Source organism: Heptranchias perlo, chromosome 25, assembly GCF_035084215.1.
Source record: "Heptranchias perlo isolate sHepPer1 chromosome 25, sHepPer1.hap1, whole genome shotgun sequence".
In the NCBI taxonomy this organism is placed as follows: domain Eukaryota; kingdom Metazoa; phylum Chordata; class Chondrichthyes; order Hexanchiformes; family Hexanchidae; genus Heptranchias; species Heptranchias perlo.
The window spans coordinates 44,423,963-44,437,114 of NC_090349.1; the positions used below are offsets into that span (position 1 = coordinate 44,423,963).

General features: G+C 42.8%; 1 protein-coding gene across 7 annotated transcripts in view; it reads right to left on the bottom strand.

Moving 5' to 3' along the window:
- Positions 1 to 13,152, bottom strand: part of ep400 (E1A binding protein p400) — a 130,300-nt gene that overhangs the window by 18,189 nt on the left and 98,959 nt on the right. For 6 of the 7 annotated variants that reach the window (XM_068006178.1, XM_068006176.1, XM_068006177.1 and 3 more), the window contains 9 exons: positions 12,226 to 12,470; positions 10,712 to 10,885; positions 7,647 to 7,694; positions 7,410 to 7,546; positions 5,348 to 5,404; positions 5,147 to 5,225; positions 3,966 to 4,151; positions 1,406 to 1,454; positions 1,209 to 1,318 (listed from right to left, as the gene is read on the bottom strand). In XM_068006178.1, coding sequence (XP_067862279.1) covers positions 1,209 to 1,318; positions 1,406 to 1,454; positions 3,966 to 4,151; positions 5,147 to 5,225; positions 5,348 to 5,404; positions 7,410 to 7,546; positions 7,647 to 7,694; positions 10,712 to 10,885; positions 12,226 to 12,470 — 1,085 coding nt within the window. The remainder of the gene's footprint in view (positions 1 to 1,208; positions 1,319 to 1,405; positions 1,455 to 3,965; positions 4,152 to 5,146; positions 5,226 to 5,347; positions 5,405 to 7,409; positions 7,547 to 7,646; positions 7,695 to 10,711; positions 10,886 to 12,225; positions 12,471 to 13,152) is intronic. The other variant, XM_068006174.1, reaches the window with a different exon arrangement.

Genomic DNA, 13,152 nt, shown 5'->3' on the forward strand with positions numbered 1-13,152 from the left:
CATGTCCCCCCTCAGCCTCCTCTGCTCCAAGGAAAACAAACCCAATCTTCCCAGTCTCTCTTCATAGCTGAAGCGCTCCAGCCCTGGTAACATCCTGGTGAATCTCCTCTGCACCCTCTCCAAAGCGATCACATCCTTCCTGTAGTGCGGCGACCAGAACTGCACACAGTACTCCAGCTGTGGCCTAACCAGTGTTTTATACAGCTCCATCATAACCTCCTTGCTCTTATATTCTATGCCTCGGCTAATAAAGGCAAGTATCCCATATGCCTTCTTTACCACCTTATCTACCTGTTCCACTGCCTTCAGGGATCTGTGAACTTGCACACCAAGATCCCTCTGACCCTCTGTCTTGCCTAGGGTCTTCCCATTCATTGTATATTCCCTTGTCTTGTTAGTCCCTCCAAAGTGCATCACCTCGCACTTTTCCGGGTTAAATTCCATTTGCCACTGTTCCGCCCATCTGACCAACCCATCTATATCGTCCTGCAGACTGAGGCTATCCTCCTCGCTATTTACCACCCTACCAATTTTTGTATCATCAGCGAACTTACTGATCATACCTTTTACATTCATATCCAAGTCATTAATGTAGACCACAAACAGCAAGGGCCCCAGCACAGATCCCTGTGGTACCCCACTGGCCACAGGCTTCCAGTCACAAAAACAACCTTCGACCATCACCCTCTGCCTTCTGCCACTAAGCCAGTTTTGTATCCAAAGTGCCAAGGCACCCTGGATTCCATGGGCTCGTACCTTCTTGACCAGTCTCCTGTGCGGGACTTTATCGAAGGCCTTACTGAAATCCATGTATACCACATCCACTGCGTTACCCTCATCCACGCGCCTAGTCACCCCCTCAAAAAATTCAATCAAATTAGTCAGACATGATCTTCCCTTGACAAAGCTATGTTGACTATCCCTGATTAATCCTTGCTTCTCCAAGTGGAGACTAATTTTGTCCTTCAGAATTTTTTCCAATAATTTTCCTACCACTGATGTTAGGCTCACTGGCCTGTAGTTCCCCGGTTTTTCCCTACTCCCCTCATTTGATATACATGAGATATATATATATATATATAAAATTTTCTGCACTGTATTTTAGTAAATTTGATGCATTTGTTCCCACCATTACAAAGAACCTTCAAACTCAAATTATTAAAATGTAATTATAGTGTTGGAACAGCTATACGTATTGAAGCACTTACTGTGAGAGTTCCAGGGATAACTTGCTGAGTGAGGCGTTTGTTAATAGGCTGAAACGTACTCTGTTGTACTCCTGCTGCCGTGTTCACAATGACATTGCCGGCCACAGTGGCTAAAAAGGAGAGATTCGACATGAATGCAAGCAGGAAGAGCTGTGCTGGGCCCGCTCTAATAAAACCTTTATGAAGCAATTACTTACCAGTCTGAATGTTTGTTGTACCAGCTGCTGTTTTAATAGCTCCAGCCTGCTTCAAAACAGAAATGAAAACTAACTTTAAAGAAGCATTACTTAAGCTTAGAGTAAAAAAACCCACAAAGATTTCTACTAATATAACAGCATTCACCATTACACTCAAATGCACTAAATGAGTTATACCATTGGCAGCCGTGCCTAGGCGCTGGAATTCCCTCCCTAAACCTCTCTACCTCTCTCTCCTGCTTTATGACCCTCCTTAAAACCTACCTCTTTGACCAAGCTTTTGGTCGCCTGTCCTGATATCTCCTTATGTGGCTCGGTGTCAAATTTTGTTTGATAACGCCCCTGTGAAGCGCCTTGGGACATTTTACTACGTTAAAGGCGCTATATAAATGCAAGTTTTTATTGTTGTTAAAGTAAATGTGGTCTGAAAACATACCAGAAACATTTACAAAGGAAATAATACGTATAGATAATGGGGCCAAATCCTAATGATATTTGGAACTTCAAATCGCAATTCAACCCGCATGCCCCCCTCCAAATCAAAAGACTGAGTAACACAAATTTTTCCTGTTAAATCAAAAGTCTCAAGAATCATAGAAAGGTTACAGCACGGATGGAAGCCATTCAGCCCATCAAGTCCATGCCGACTCTATGCAAGAGCAATCCAGCTAGTCCCACCACTCCCCCGCCCTATCCCTGTAGCCCTGCAAATTTTTTCCTTTCAAGTACTTATCCTCTTCTCCTTTGAAAGCCACCACTGAATCTGCCTCCACCCCCTCAGGTAGTGCAATCCAGATCATAACCACTCGCTGTGTAAAAAAGTTTTTCCTCATGTCACTTTGGTTCTTTTGTCAATCACCTTAAATCTACGTCCTCTGCTTCTTGACCCTTTTGCCAATGGGAACAGTTTCTCTCTACCTACTCTGTATAGACCTTTCCTGATTTTGAATACCTCTATCAAATCTCCTCGCAATCTTCTCTGTTCCAAGGAGAACAACCCCAGCTTCTCCAGTCTATCCACGTAACTAAAGTCCCTCATCCCTGGAATCATTCTAGTAAATCTCTTCTGCACCCTCTCTAAGGCCTTCATATCTTTCCTAAAGTGCGGTACCCAGAGCTGGACACAATACTCCAGTTGTAGTCGAACCAGTGTTTTATAAAGGTTCATCATGGCGACCTTGCTTTTGTACTCTATGCCTCTATTTATAAAGCCCAGGATCCCGTATGCTTTCTTAACCGCTTTCTCAACCTGCCCTGCCACCTTCAACAATTTGTGTACATATACCCCCAAATCTCTCTGTTCCTGTACCCCTTTTAGAATTGTGCCCTCTAGTTTATATTACCTTTCCTCGTTCTTCCTACCGAAATGTAATACTTGGCATTTTTCTGCGTTAAATTCCATCTGCCACGTGTCCGCCCATGCCACCAGCCTGTCTATATCCTCTTGAAGTCTATCACTATCCTCCTCACTGTTCACTACACTTCCAAGTTTTGTGTCATTTGCAAATTTGGAAATTGTGCCCTCTACACCCAAGTCCAAGTCATTAATATATATCAAGGAAAGCTGTGGTCCCAGCACCGACTCCTGGGGAACACCACTGTACACCTCCCTCCAGTCCGAAAAACAACCGTTCACCACTACTCTCTGCTTCCTGTCACTTAGCCAATTTTGTATCCATCCTACCAATGCCCACTTTATTCCATGGACTTCAATCTTGATGACAAGCCTATTATGCGGCACTTTATCAAATGTCTTTTGGAAGTCCAGATACACAACATCAACTGCATTGCCCTCATCAACCCTCTCTGTTATCTCATCAAAAAACTCTATCAAGTTAGTGAAACACGACTTGCCTTTAACAAATCTATGCTAGCTTTCCTTTATTAATCCATACTTGTCCGAGTGACTGTTAATTCTGTCCCGGATTATCGTTTCTAAAAGTTTCCCTACCACCGAGGTTAAACTGACTGGCCTGTAGTTGCTGGGTTTATCCTTACACCCCAGAAGAAAAACAAATGCCGAAATCTGGCTGTGCCACTGTGAACTGCAGGCCCCAACAATCACATTTTTAAAAAAGTTGCTTCTTGTTATACAATAATGTATGCCTGGGTCTTATGTGAACGGAACAGTCAAAATTAAACATTTCCAACAAAAGGTACGAATGCTTTAAACCAAGGAGGTGCCTAAACTCCGGCCCGTGAGCTCTGGCAACTCAATTCGATTTGTTCCATTTCTTACTCACGGGTTCGTCTTCTTTTTACAAAAAGATTTTTATGTACTGAGTTGTGATGATCTGGAATGCGCTGCCTGAAAGGGTGGTGGAGGGAGATTCAATAATAACTTTCCAAAAGGGAATTGAATATATACTTCAACAGGAAAAATTTGCAGGGTTATAGGGAAAGAGCAGGGGGTGTGGGACTAATTGGATAGCTCTTTCAAAGAGTCGGCACAGGCACGATGGGCTGAACGGCTTCCTTCTGTGCTGTAAGATAACACAGACCCCACACCTCCGCACCCCACCTCGATGAAAGAGGAGCAGAGGAAAACAATCCTTCTTACCAGCACTGTGGTATTGGCAACTGTGGATGCAGCAGTCTGTACGACAGCTGGAGACTGTTGAACCACTGGAGTCTGACCCTGCGGGCCCTGTTGTTGTTGAACAGCTGTCTGCGTATTTTGTTGAGCTTGCTGCTGCTGCTGTTGCTGCTGTGCTAGTTGCTGGGCCCTCTGTTGTTCTGCTAAAGCCTTAATGTTCATTTAAAAAATATATATTAATTATGTGTATATATATATATATATATATATATATATATGAAAATTTGAAAGCAAATTTCATTGCAATCCAGTATTGCTCCTGCTTTTTGCAGGAGTGGTTTTCAGCAAACCTACAAACTGCTGTTATGAAATAAGAGGGAAAAAAACTGCAATGTTGGAAATACACAGCAGGTCAGTCAACATCCGTAAAGAGAAAAGACAGATTATGACATTTTGGGTCTAAACCCTTGATCAGATGGAAGGTAAAAACACAAAATGTAATAACTGTTTTTTTCTCTTATACAGATACTGAGTGAACTGCTGTGCAGTTCCAGTTTCTAGATATTGCGATTATTCGTTAACCTGACACTGGAAGCACAGTCTACTCTTAATGCAAAGTCGCTTCATTTAAATAAGCTGATAATTCAAAATTTTTAACTTAAAGTTTCCACTTTGCAGTGTTAATTGTGACATAATTCATATTATACAATTCAATTTTTTTAGTACAAAAATGGTAATGTGTTATTAGAGTGTACACTGAATATTTGTGTCTCAAAGCAAACAAACTTAGGACAAGCTGTAAACCATGTAGAACCTAATCTTGCAAATACTCAAAAGAAAAATTACTGGTCAATTATGATGATAATGCCTATTTTTTAATTATCTTGTTAATGTTTACACTTAAAAATACAAGGCAACACTTATTGCAGGAATATCATCTCAAACACCATACCATAAATGTCTACGTAACAAACTGTTGCAGGTTTTGTAATTCTACCTGCGATCTGCATTCCGATAACTTTTAGTATGCCTGATAAACTGCAGAGAACTATCCACATCATTACCTCACACTCTGAGTAAAACTGATGCCAAGGGCTGGTTAAAAGTTAAGTTTTTAACTTTTGATAATTTTTACACAATGATTATTTGTCTCACGAATGCAATGGAAAGTAAAGTGCCCTAATATTTATAATGCAAGTACTAACCTTTTTCTCTTTCGCTATACGCTCGGCTCGAAGTGAAGCTACCTGGATTGGTGGCAGAGGCTTGTCATAGTTGATTCCACTAAAACAGTAAATGAATAAAATGTTACACATGCTGTTCACTATTCAGCTTTCCTGTAGTATACCAAACAAAAATTAAAAGGAGCCAAAACAGCAAAAAAAGACTAATAAACGTTTGCAGACCTCTCGGCCAACACTGATGCGTGCTTCGGATTTTTCTGGAAGGGATTCATTCCAAGCCTAGGAAACAAAGCAAATCATTAAAGATTCCAGTGGTCCTGCAGAGAAAACGAGTCACATCAGCATAGAAATTTGGACTGACAAACTTTACATACCAATGTTTTACATTACGTTCCTGTGTGTGCTATTTTTACACAGAAATTACCTTATTTTAAAATGTGGGTTAACACATGTGTAAGAAGAGTGCACACAGGAACGCAGTGCGATTGTACACTGTGCCGATTGTAATTTTTGCCCTAAGGATTTGAATGCTGTTATCACATCTCAAATACCTTTCAGCACACAAATGGTCTGAGCACAGGCAATTCAAAAGCACGTCATAAATTTTGGAACAACATTTAGCAATTGTTGGCCTTTAAATCAAAAGTCTGCAGCATAATTTCTATTTCCTTCCTTTAGAAATCCACAGCCAGTGCTGTCTCCCACTAGTTACCTTGCCCTTGGAGCAGAAAAATGGGACAGGCTGTGCCAAGGATCTCTCCATTGTGTGGCAGATGCTGACGGGCAGACAGTAGGCAAGTCTCATCCTGAGAGTTTTGCTTCTCATTGACAAAGCAGAGCTTCTTTTTAGTACAGTGGTCACTTAGTCAACACTACATAATCCTTCCAAATTTACACAAGTTAAGATTGAGCGTCAGTCAAGCTGAAATTGGAACTATTTGGGCATACAATAAAAAGAACGAACTCGCATTTCTATAGTGCATTTCACCTCAGGATGCCCCAAAGCGCTTCACAGCCAACAAGTACTTTTGAAGAGTAGTCACTGCTGTAATGTAGGAAACACGGCAGCCAATTTGCACACAGCAAGATCCCTCAAACAGCAATGAAATAAATCAGACAATCTGTTTTAGCGATATTGGTTGAGGGATAAATATTGGCCAAGACACTGGGGGAGAACTCCCCTGCTCTTCTTTGAATAGTGGCTGTGGGATCTTTTACGTTCACCTGAGAGGGCAGACGGGCCCTCGGTTTAACGTCTCACCCGAAAAACAGCATCCACTACACTGCAGCACTCCTTCAGTGCTGCATTGGAGCGTCAGCCTAGATTATGTGCTCAAGGTCTCTGGAGTGGGGCTTGAACCCACAACCTTCTGATTCAGAGGCGAGAGTGCTGCCAACAGAGCTGACAATTTTCTATGTCCTTCGAAGACATTCCAAGTATAGCAGCGATGATTAAAACAGTTACACGGACATGAAACTAAATTTGTTTGCTGGGAAGTTCAGATGGAGGGACCCAAATTCTTAATACTTTTTCTTTCAGATGCTGAATGACCTGCCTTGCATTTTCAAATCTGCAACTTCATTTTTTTCTGTCGCCACCTTATTTAAAAGGGCTTTCATTCTGCAACAAAATCTGGTGGGTTACCTCCTGAACTGAAATATCGGTAATGGACCATAGCCTATACAAAAGGACACCGAATTTCAGGCTTTAGTATGTTCTACAACCATTGGTGGAGCATTTTTATACAACGCCTGCAGAATACAACATGTTTACATATATACATATGTATACATAAATAAATATATACATACATATATATATATATATATATATATATAAATACAACTGAAGGGGGGTACATTCAAAACTAATCTGCGGAAACATTATTTCAGTGAACGAATGGCCAATCTATGGAACAGACGCCCTAGGGAGGCGGTGGAAGCAGTTAGTATTAATTAATTCAAATTAGATAGATAAATCAACATTTCGGGATACAGTATATGAGTAATTTGAGACATGGCATGCGGTGAGTGTAACAGGCTCGGGAGGAATAGGTGACTTTGGACCTCTGGTTCCCAAATCTCTCCACCACTGGGGGTTTTCCTCACCTCATGTCTGGGTGTGTTGGAGACTCATTGATTGAGATTGATTGCTGTGATTAGTCAACAACTCCATTATCGTTGAATCATGTGACTACCAGGATGGGAGAAGGTGGACTAGATGGACCTTGGTCCTTTTTTGGTCAGCAATTCTTATGTTCCCAATATACTTAAAAACACTTACATAGGTTTGATTGGCGGGCTTCTTTTGCCAGCTATAAGCTTCACAAGCTCAAAATGGCTTGTGAAGAGCTGGGTATGCATAACACTCTCATCCTGTGCATAGATTTGGCTGGTTCGCAATGGGCGGCTGTTCTTGTTCTTTAAATAAAAAAACACACACACACCAGTTTTATTTATGATTTGCATCTTATTAAAAGGGCAAAAAATTGAGCAACAAATTATAAAAGGATGAACATACCTTGTAAATGCTTTTTGTTTTTTTCTTTGGATTAGCATCATATATCAACTGCAAACGAACAAGAACAGCATCAACAAACTTTCTAAGTGATGTGCTCAACATCAAAAATCAACACAATGAAAACGCAAGCTATTCGAAGTAATTAAGTAGAGCCAGGAAAATACAAGTTTACACCCTGTTTAAATTCTGTCAGAAACTGTGGTGCTGCTTCCAGTCCGAGCAAAAATAGAGTTTAACCAATATGAACTCCTCTTACAATGGGATGACCAGATCGCCACTCTGTTCTTCAGTGGCATCTTACTGCTTTCTGTTGAAGCTAACTTCAGTTTCTTCATATTGATGCCTCCCAGTACCGTGCAGCCACAGATATGCTCGTCAACCTGCAGGTGATGCCCAACCTCAAATCTCTCTTGTAATCCCTCTATATTTTATCAATACTACCTTGGTCCCTGTTCTCTGAAGCGTGGCGGTTGGGTTACTGGACTAGTAACCCAGAGGCATGGACTAATAATCCAGACACGGTGAGTTCAAATCTCACCATGGCAGTTTGAGAATTTAAATTACGTTTTTAAAAAAAAATCTGGCGAGATACATAAAAGTACATAAAACCAGTAAAAGTGACCAAGAAGCTGTCAGGCTGTCGTAAAAACCCAACTGGTTCACCAATAGGGAATGAACACTGCCGTCCTTATCTGGCCTGGGCCTATTTGTGACTCCAGTCCCACTCCAACGTGGCTGACTCTTAATTGCTCTCTGAAGTGGTCTAGCAAGTCACTCAGCTCCATCAAGCCGCTACAAATTAGTTCAAGGTGGCGATCCACCTCCACCTTCTTGGGACGACCAGGGATGGGCAATAAACATCAGCCTTCCCGCAATGCCCACGTCCCAACAGTGAAAAAAACTTTCAACAACTTGTGGTTATGTAGCACCTTTAACGTAGAGAAACATTCCAAAGTACTTCACAGAGATGCAATCAAAAAATTGGATGCTAAACCAAACGAGGACATATTAGAAGTGGTGACCAAAAGATTGGTCAAAGAGTTGGGTTTTAAGGAGCATCTTAAAGGAGTGGAAGGAGGTAAAGAGCCAGAAGGGTTTAAGGGAGGGAATTCCAGACCATGGCCAATGGTGGGACAAGAGAGATGTGGGGGGGGAGGCAGTTTGTAGGCTCTATTGTTCCTCCCAAGGTCCAAATATGTCATCTGGCAAACTCTTTCTACATTTTTCCTGTGTTGGGATCGAGATTCATTAAGTCTCATACTCTAATTTATTCCTTCCCAGGATCTCAAAAATTCCTCACACCTGTGAAACTTTCCAACCTTCTGCAATCTTCAGGTTATTCAAACTCAAAGCTTTTGGTCACCTTGATCATTAGTTCCTGACTCATCTTATTCTCTCTTTTACTCTTTCTAGCTTGAATGGTGTCCTGCATAATGGGCATCAGTTTTTAATGTGGGTTTCTGAACATTAAAAAGGTGATGTATTGTCCTTTATTTTTAAAAAGGCTACCATATTCAAAAAAGTATATTTGCACAGTTGCATAATTTACAAGTTCCTTGCAAAACAAAGTGCCATTTTAGGATTCGAGGAGTGAGTTTGTATTAATTAAAAATTTAAAGAAATTTGCCCCCTCTTTTTATATAACTTTCTGAAGCTTTTGATTTGCTGCAAATTCAGGCCTGGAAGATCAAGTTTCTCTTACGTGAATTTTTTCTCTATGCGGTTTTAACAAGTATTTGTACTCACGCTTGTTTACATTCATTACTAACCCGCAGCCCTCAGCATTAATCGGAATTGCAGCATTTCTATTTTTGGTCCTCGGTTTGTTTCACTGTGGGTCATTGCTACACGCTTCCCCATATATTTGAGGCACTTCGCTTTTCTGCTTAATGCTACGTGCGACTTTTTCCCCCCACAGGGTTTCAATGCTGCTCTGCAAAGCCTGCACTAATCGGATTTGCGGCACTTTCATTTCTCCAGCTCCTCTCTCTCTCTGTAGGTCACTCCTCTGCGGTTCTCTTGATCTGAATGCTACACGTTTCTTGAAACGAGTTTTGTTACTGGTCTGCAGCAGCTGTACTAATCAGAAAGGCGGAACTTTCAACTTTTGTGCAGTTATTCAGCCCTTGTTTTGGATCAGCGTACATAGATTTTTGACTGGTGCAGTATTACATAGAATTTACAGCACAGAAACAGGCCATTCGGCCCAACAGGTCCATGCCTGTGTTTATGCTCCACCTGAGCCTTCTCCCACCCTACCAGCATATCCTTCTATTCCTTTCTCTCTCATGCACTTATCTAGCTTCACCTTAAATGCATCTAAAGGCTGTAGAGTACTGCTAAAGACTATCATGAGGAATGGGATAATAAAATGCAGAAACCCTCTGGTGGAATGGGCGGACACGTGGCAGATGAAATTTAACACAGGAAAATGCAAAGTGATACATTTCGGTGGGAAGAACGAGGAGAGGCAATATAAACTAGAGAGCATAATTCTAAAAGGGGTAAAGGAACAGAGAGATCTGGGGGTATCTGCGCACAAATCATTGAAGGTGGCAGGGCAGGTTAAGAAAGTAGTTAAAAAAGCATATGGGATCCTGGGCTTTATAAATAGAGGCACTGAGCCGGCGTGAGCTTGATGGGCCGAATGGCCTCCTTCCGTGCTGTAACCTTTCTATGATTCTTGACAACTCGGCGCATTGTTCCTGTGTCAGTGCTAGGTCTTCAACTCAAGCGGTCTGCTCTTAACCCATTCCCTGCCCTTTCTCATTTTTCTTTTAATATTCTCCCTTTTTCAAATACTTAATCCAATTCCCATTTGAATGATGTTGTAGCCTTTGCTGCAATAGCAACTTGGGGTGAAGCATTCCACGCCCCAATAACCCACAGTATGAAAGAAACCGATTCTAACTTTCGCCCTTAAATAAATCTAGGCTGCAAAGGACAATATATCTGAACCAGTGGATGATCACAGTATATCGTCTTTTTCAGCTGGTCCTGAATGAAGAAATTTACACGTGTAAATGCGTTAAGTTATCGAAGTCGAGCAATGAAGAGCCTTTTACCTTTCCTTCCTCTCTCGGTATTATGACATTCTCGTATCTGTTGCGGCACTGCTTCGGTGATCGGTATATGCGGCTGCAGGAGTTAACTACATCGCTCACGAGATCCCAGTTCGGTGTGTGTGCCGGGGAGATGATGGCCAGGTTTAACGGCAACTCCAACAACTGTTTCACAGCCTATCAGCAACGAACAATAAACATCTCAATGAAAAACCTTTGAGAAATATTGGAATATTTAAATCGTACCTGCTGACACATTTGACATGCAACCTTCAACCATTCGCAATATTAGGCACTGTGCTAATAGGAAGAGTCGTGATGCATTGAGGTACCCCGAGGTAGATTTCATCTGAGCGGCTTTTTCACTCTTTAAAAAAATATGGGGTTGAATTTCGGCCGTGGGGGGGGGTTCTTCCGATCGTCTGCCACAACTTTGGCGGAAAACCAGGAGGCCTCGGAGAAAGCTTGTAAGCACTGTTTCTTCGGGGTCTCCCACCGAATACAGTGGATGGTCTGGAGAATCCCCCACCCGTGGAAGTTCAACCCCAGGGGATTTTAATCAAATGCTGCACACCAGAGTAATTCTCCCTCAGATTGCATCTCCCTCCCCAGGAGGAGAGATGGGGTATCCACACGTTCCCAGTTGAGACGACCCTGTGCCCATCGCATTTGCGCTTCACCGTTCAATGTCATTCCCAGTTCAGTGGTCGTCCTGGGTCTCCAAAATGTACCATAAACCCAGCATCAGTGCAACACCCCGTTACTGCACAGTGTGAATTCCTCCATTCATCACCTCAGCTTCTCCCAGTGATGTAGTCAGTTTCTACTGATCGTCAGAAGGTTTGCATTTTGGATCTGATAGCAACTGGATTGACTCTGCTCACGCTCCACAGACCCATAAAACTTTACAGCAAGGGAGGCCGCCATTTGGCCCATTTATGAGAGTGCTGGCTCTTTGCTGGATCAATTCAAGATTAGTCCTACTCATATCAAATAGTATCCTTATATCCATAAGAGGTGCTTCTCCCATTAGCCTAGGCTGAAATTAAAATCCAGGTATCAGAGGTGAAAGGATATTCTACACGCCACCTAGTCCCCTTCTGAAAATAATATTCTTGTAACCTGCACATTAGTTTGGAGGAGTATTATCAACTAACCCTGTGTCTCAGGTAGGCAACTGTTCATCACTGATGCAGCAAACTATCCTGACACGACGTGTGCTTTTTTTTGACAGACGGGCAGAAGAATAGAGAAACAAACTTCTACTGGTGTTAAGTACTGATGACCAGAGATGAAGAATTAATTTTGTTTGGGATTTTTTTTTTTTACTTGCACAAATGGCAACTGACCCCCCCTGAACGAGTGGCAACTAACCTTCCCCTCAATTACTCAGGGCTCCATTCTTCTTCAGTTTACTTCAGACCATCCATTTGTCTCATCACACATCAATTTTGATGCAAAAAGATCGACCCCTTAATGTTGCAGGAAATGTTTACCAGGCGCAACTGGAGCGTTACCTGCAGCAAAGCCCAGTCCTCGCTGATCAGCCACTCGGGGCTGTCTGTTCCACTCTCCACAGGGGGTTTGCTCAGCGTCGGCAGGGGTTTAGCAAACGGCGCCTGCTGTTTCATGAACATGTTCTTCTTCTGATCTTTGGCCTCACGGCGCATCTTGAGCATGCAGGGCGTCGACCGGTCGAACAGCGACCGCGGCGGCGTGACTGGCTCTCCATGCCGAGCTTTCTTAAACTTCTTTCCAGCAGCTGCATCAACAGAAAAGTCAACACGTGTGTCTCGCTTTCCGCACGCACAAAAAGCAACACCGGACAAATGTTAGCGGTACAATTCTCCACCAGCCGTTCCCCCGTGAGGACGGGTGGCTGACCTGCTTACCAGATCGCCGACTGGCACAAGACACTTCGTTCAACCCTTCCCCTTCCCCGCCGAGGAAACCTCACTTGGCGTGGGCTCAGTTGGGGAAATGATGGAAGCAAGAACAACTTGCATTTATACAGCGCCTTTAACGTGGTAAAATGTCCCAAGGGGCTTCACAGGAGCGATTCTCAAACAAAATTTAACACCGAGCCACATAAGGAGATATTAGGACAGGTGACCAAAAGCTTGGTCAAAGAGGTAGGTTTTAAGGAGCGTCGTAAAGGAGGAGAGAGAGGTGGAGAGGTTTAGGGAGGAATTCCAGAGCTTAGGGCCTAGGCAGCCGAAGATGCGGCCACCAACGGTGGAGCGATTAAAATCAGGGACGCGCAAAAGGCCAAAATTGGAGAAGCGCGGAGATCTCGGTGCGTTGTATGGCTGGAGGAGGTTACAGAGATAGGGAGGGCTGAGGCCATGGAGGGATTTGAAAACAAGGATGAGACTTTTAAAATCGAGGTGTTCCTGAGCCGGGAACCAATGTAAGTCAGCGAGCACAGGGGGTGATGGGAGAAC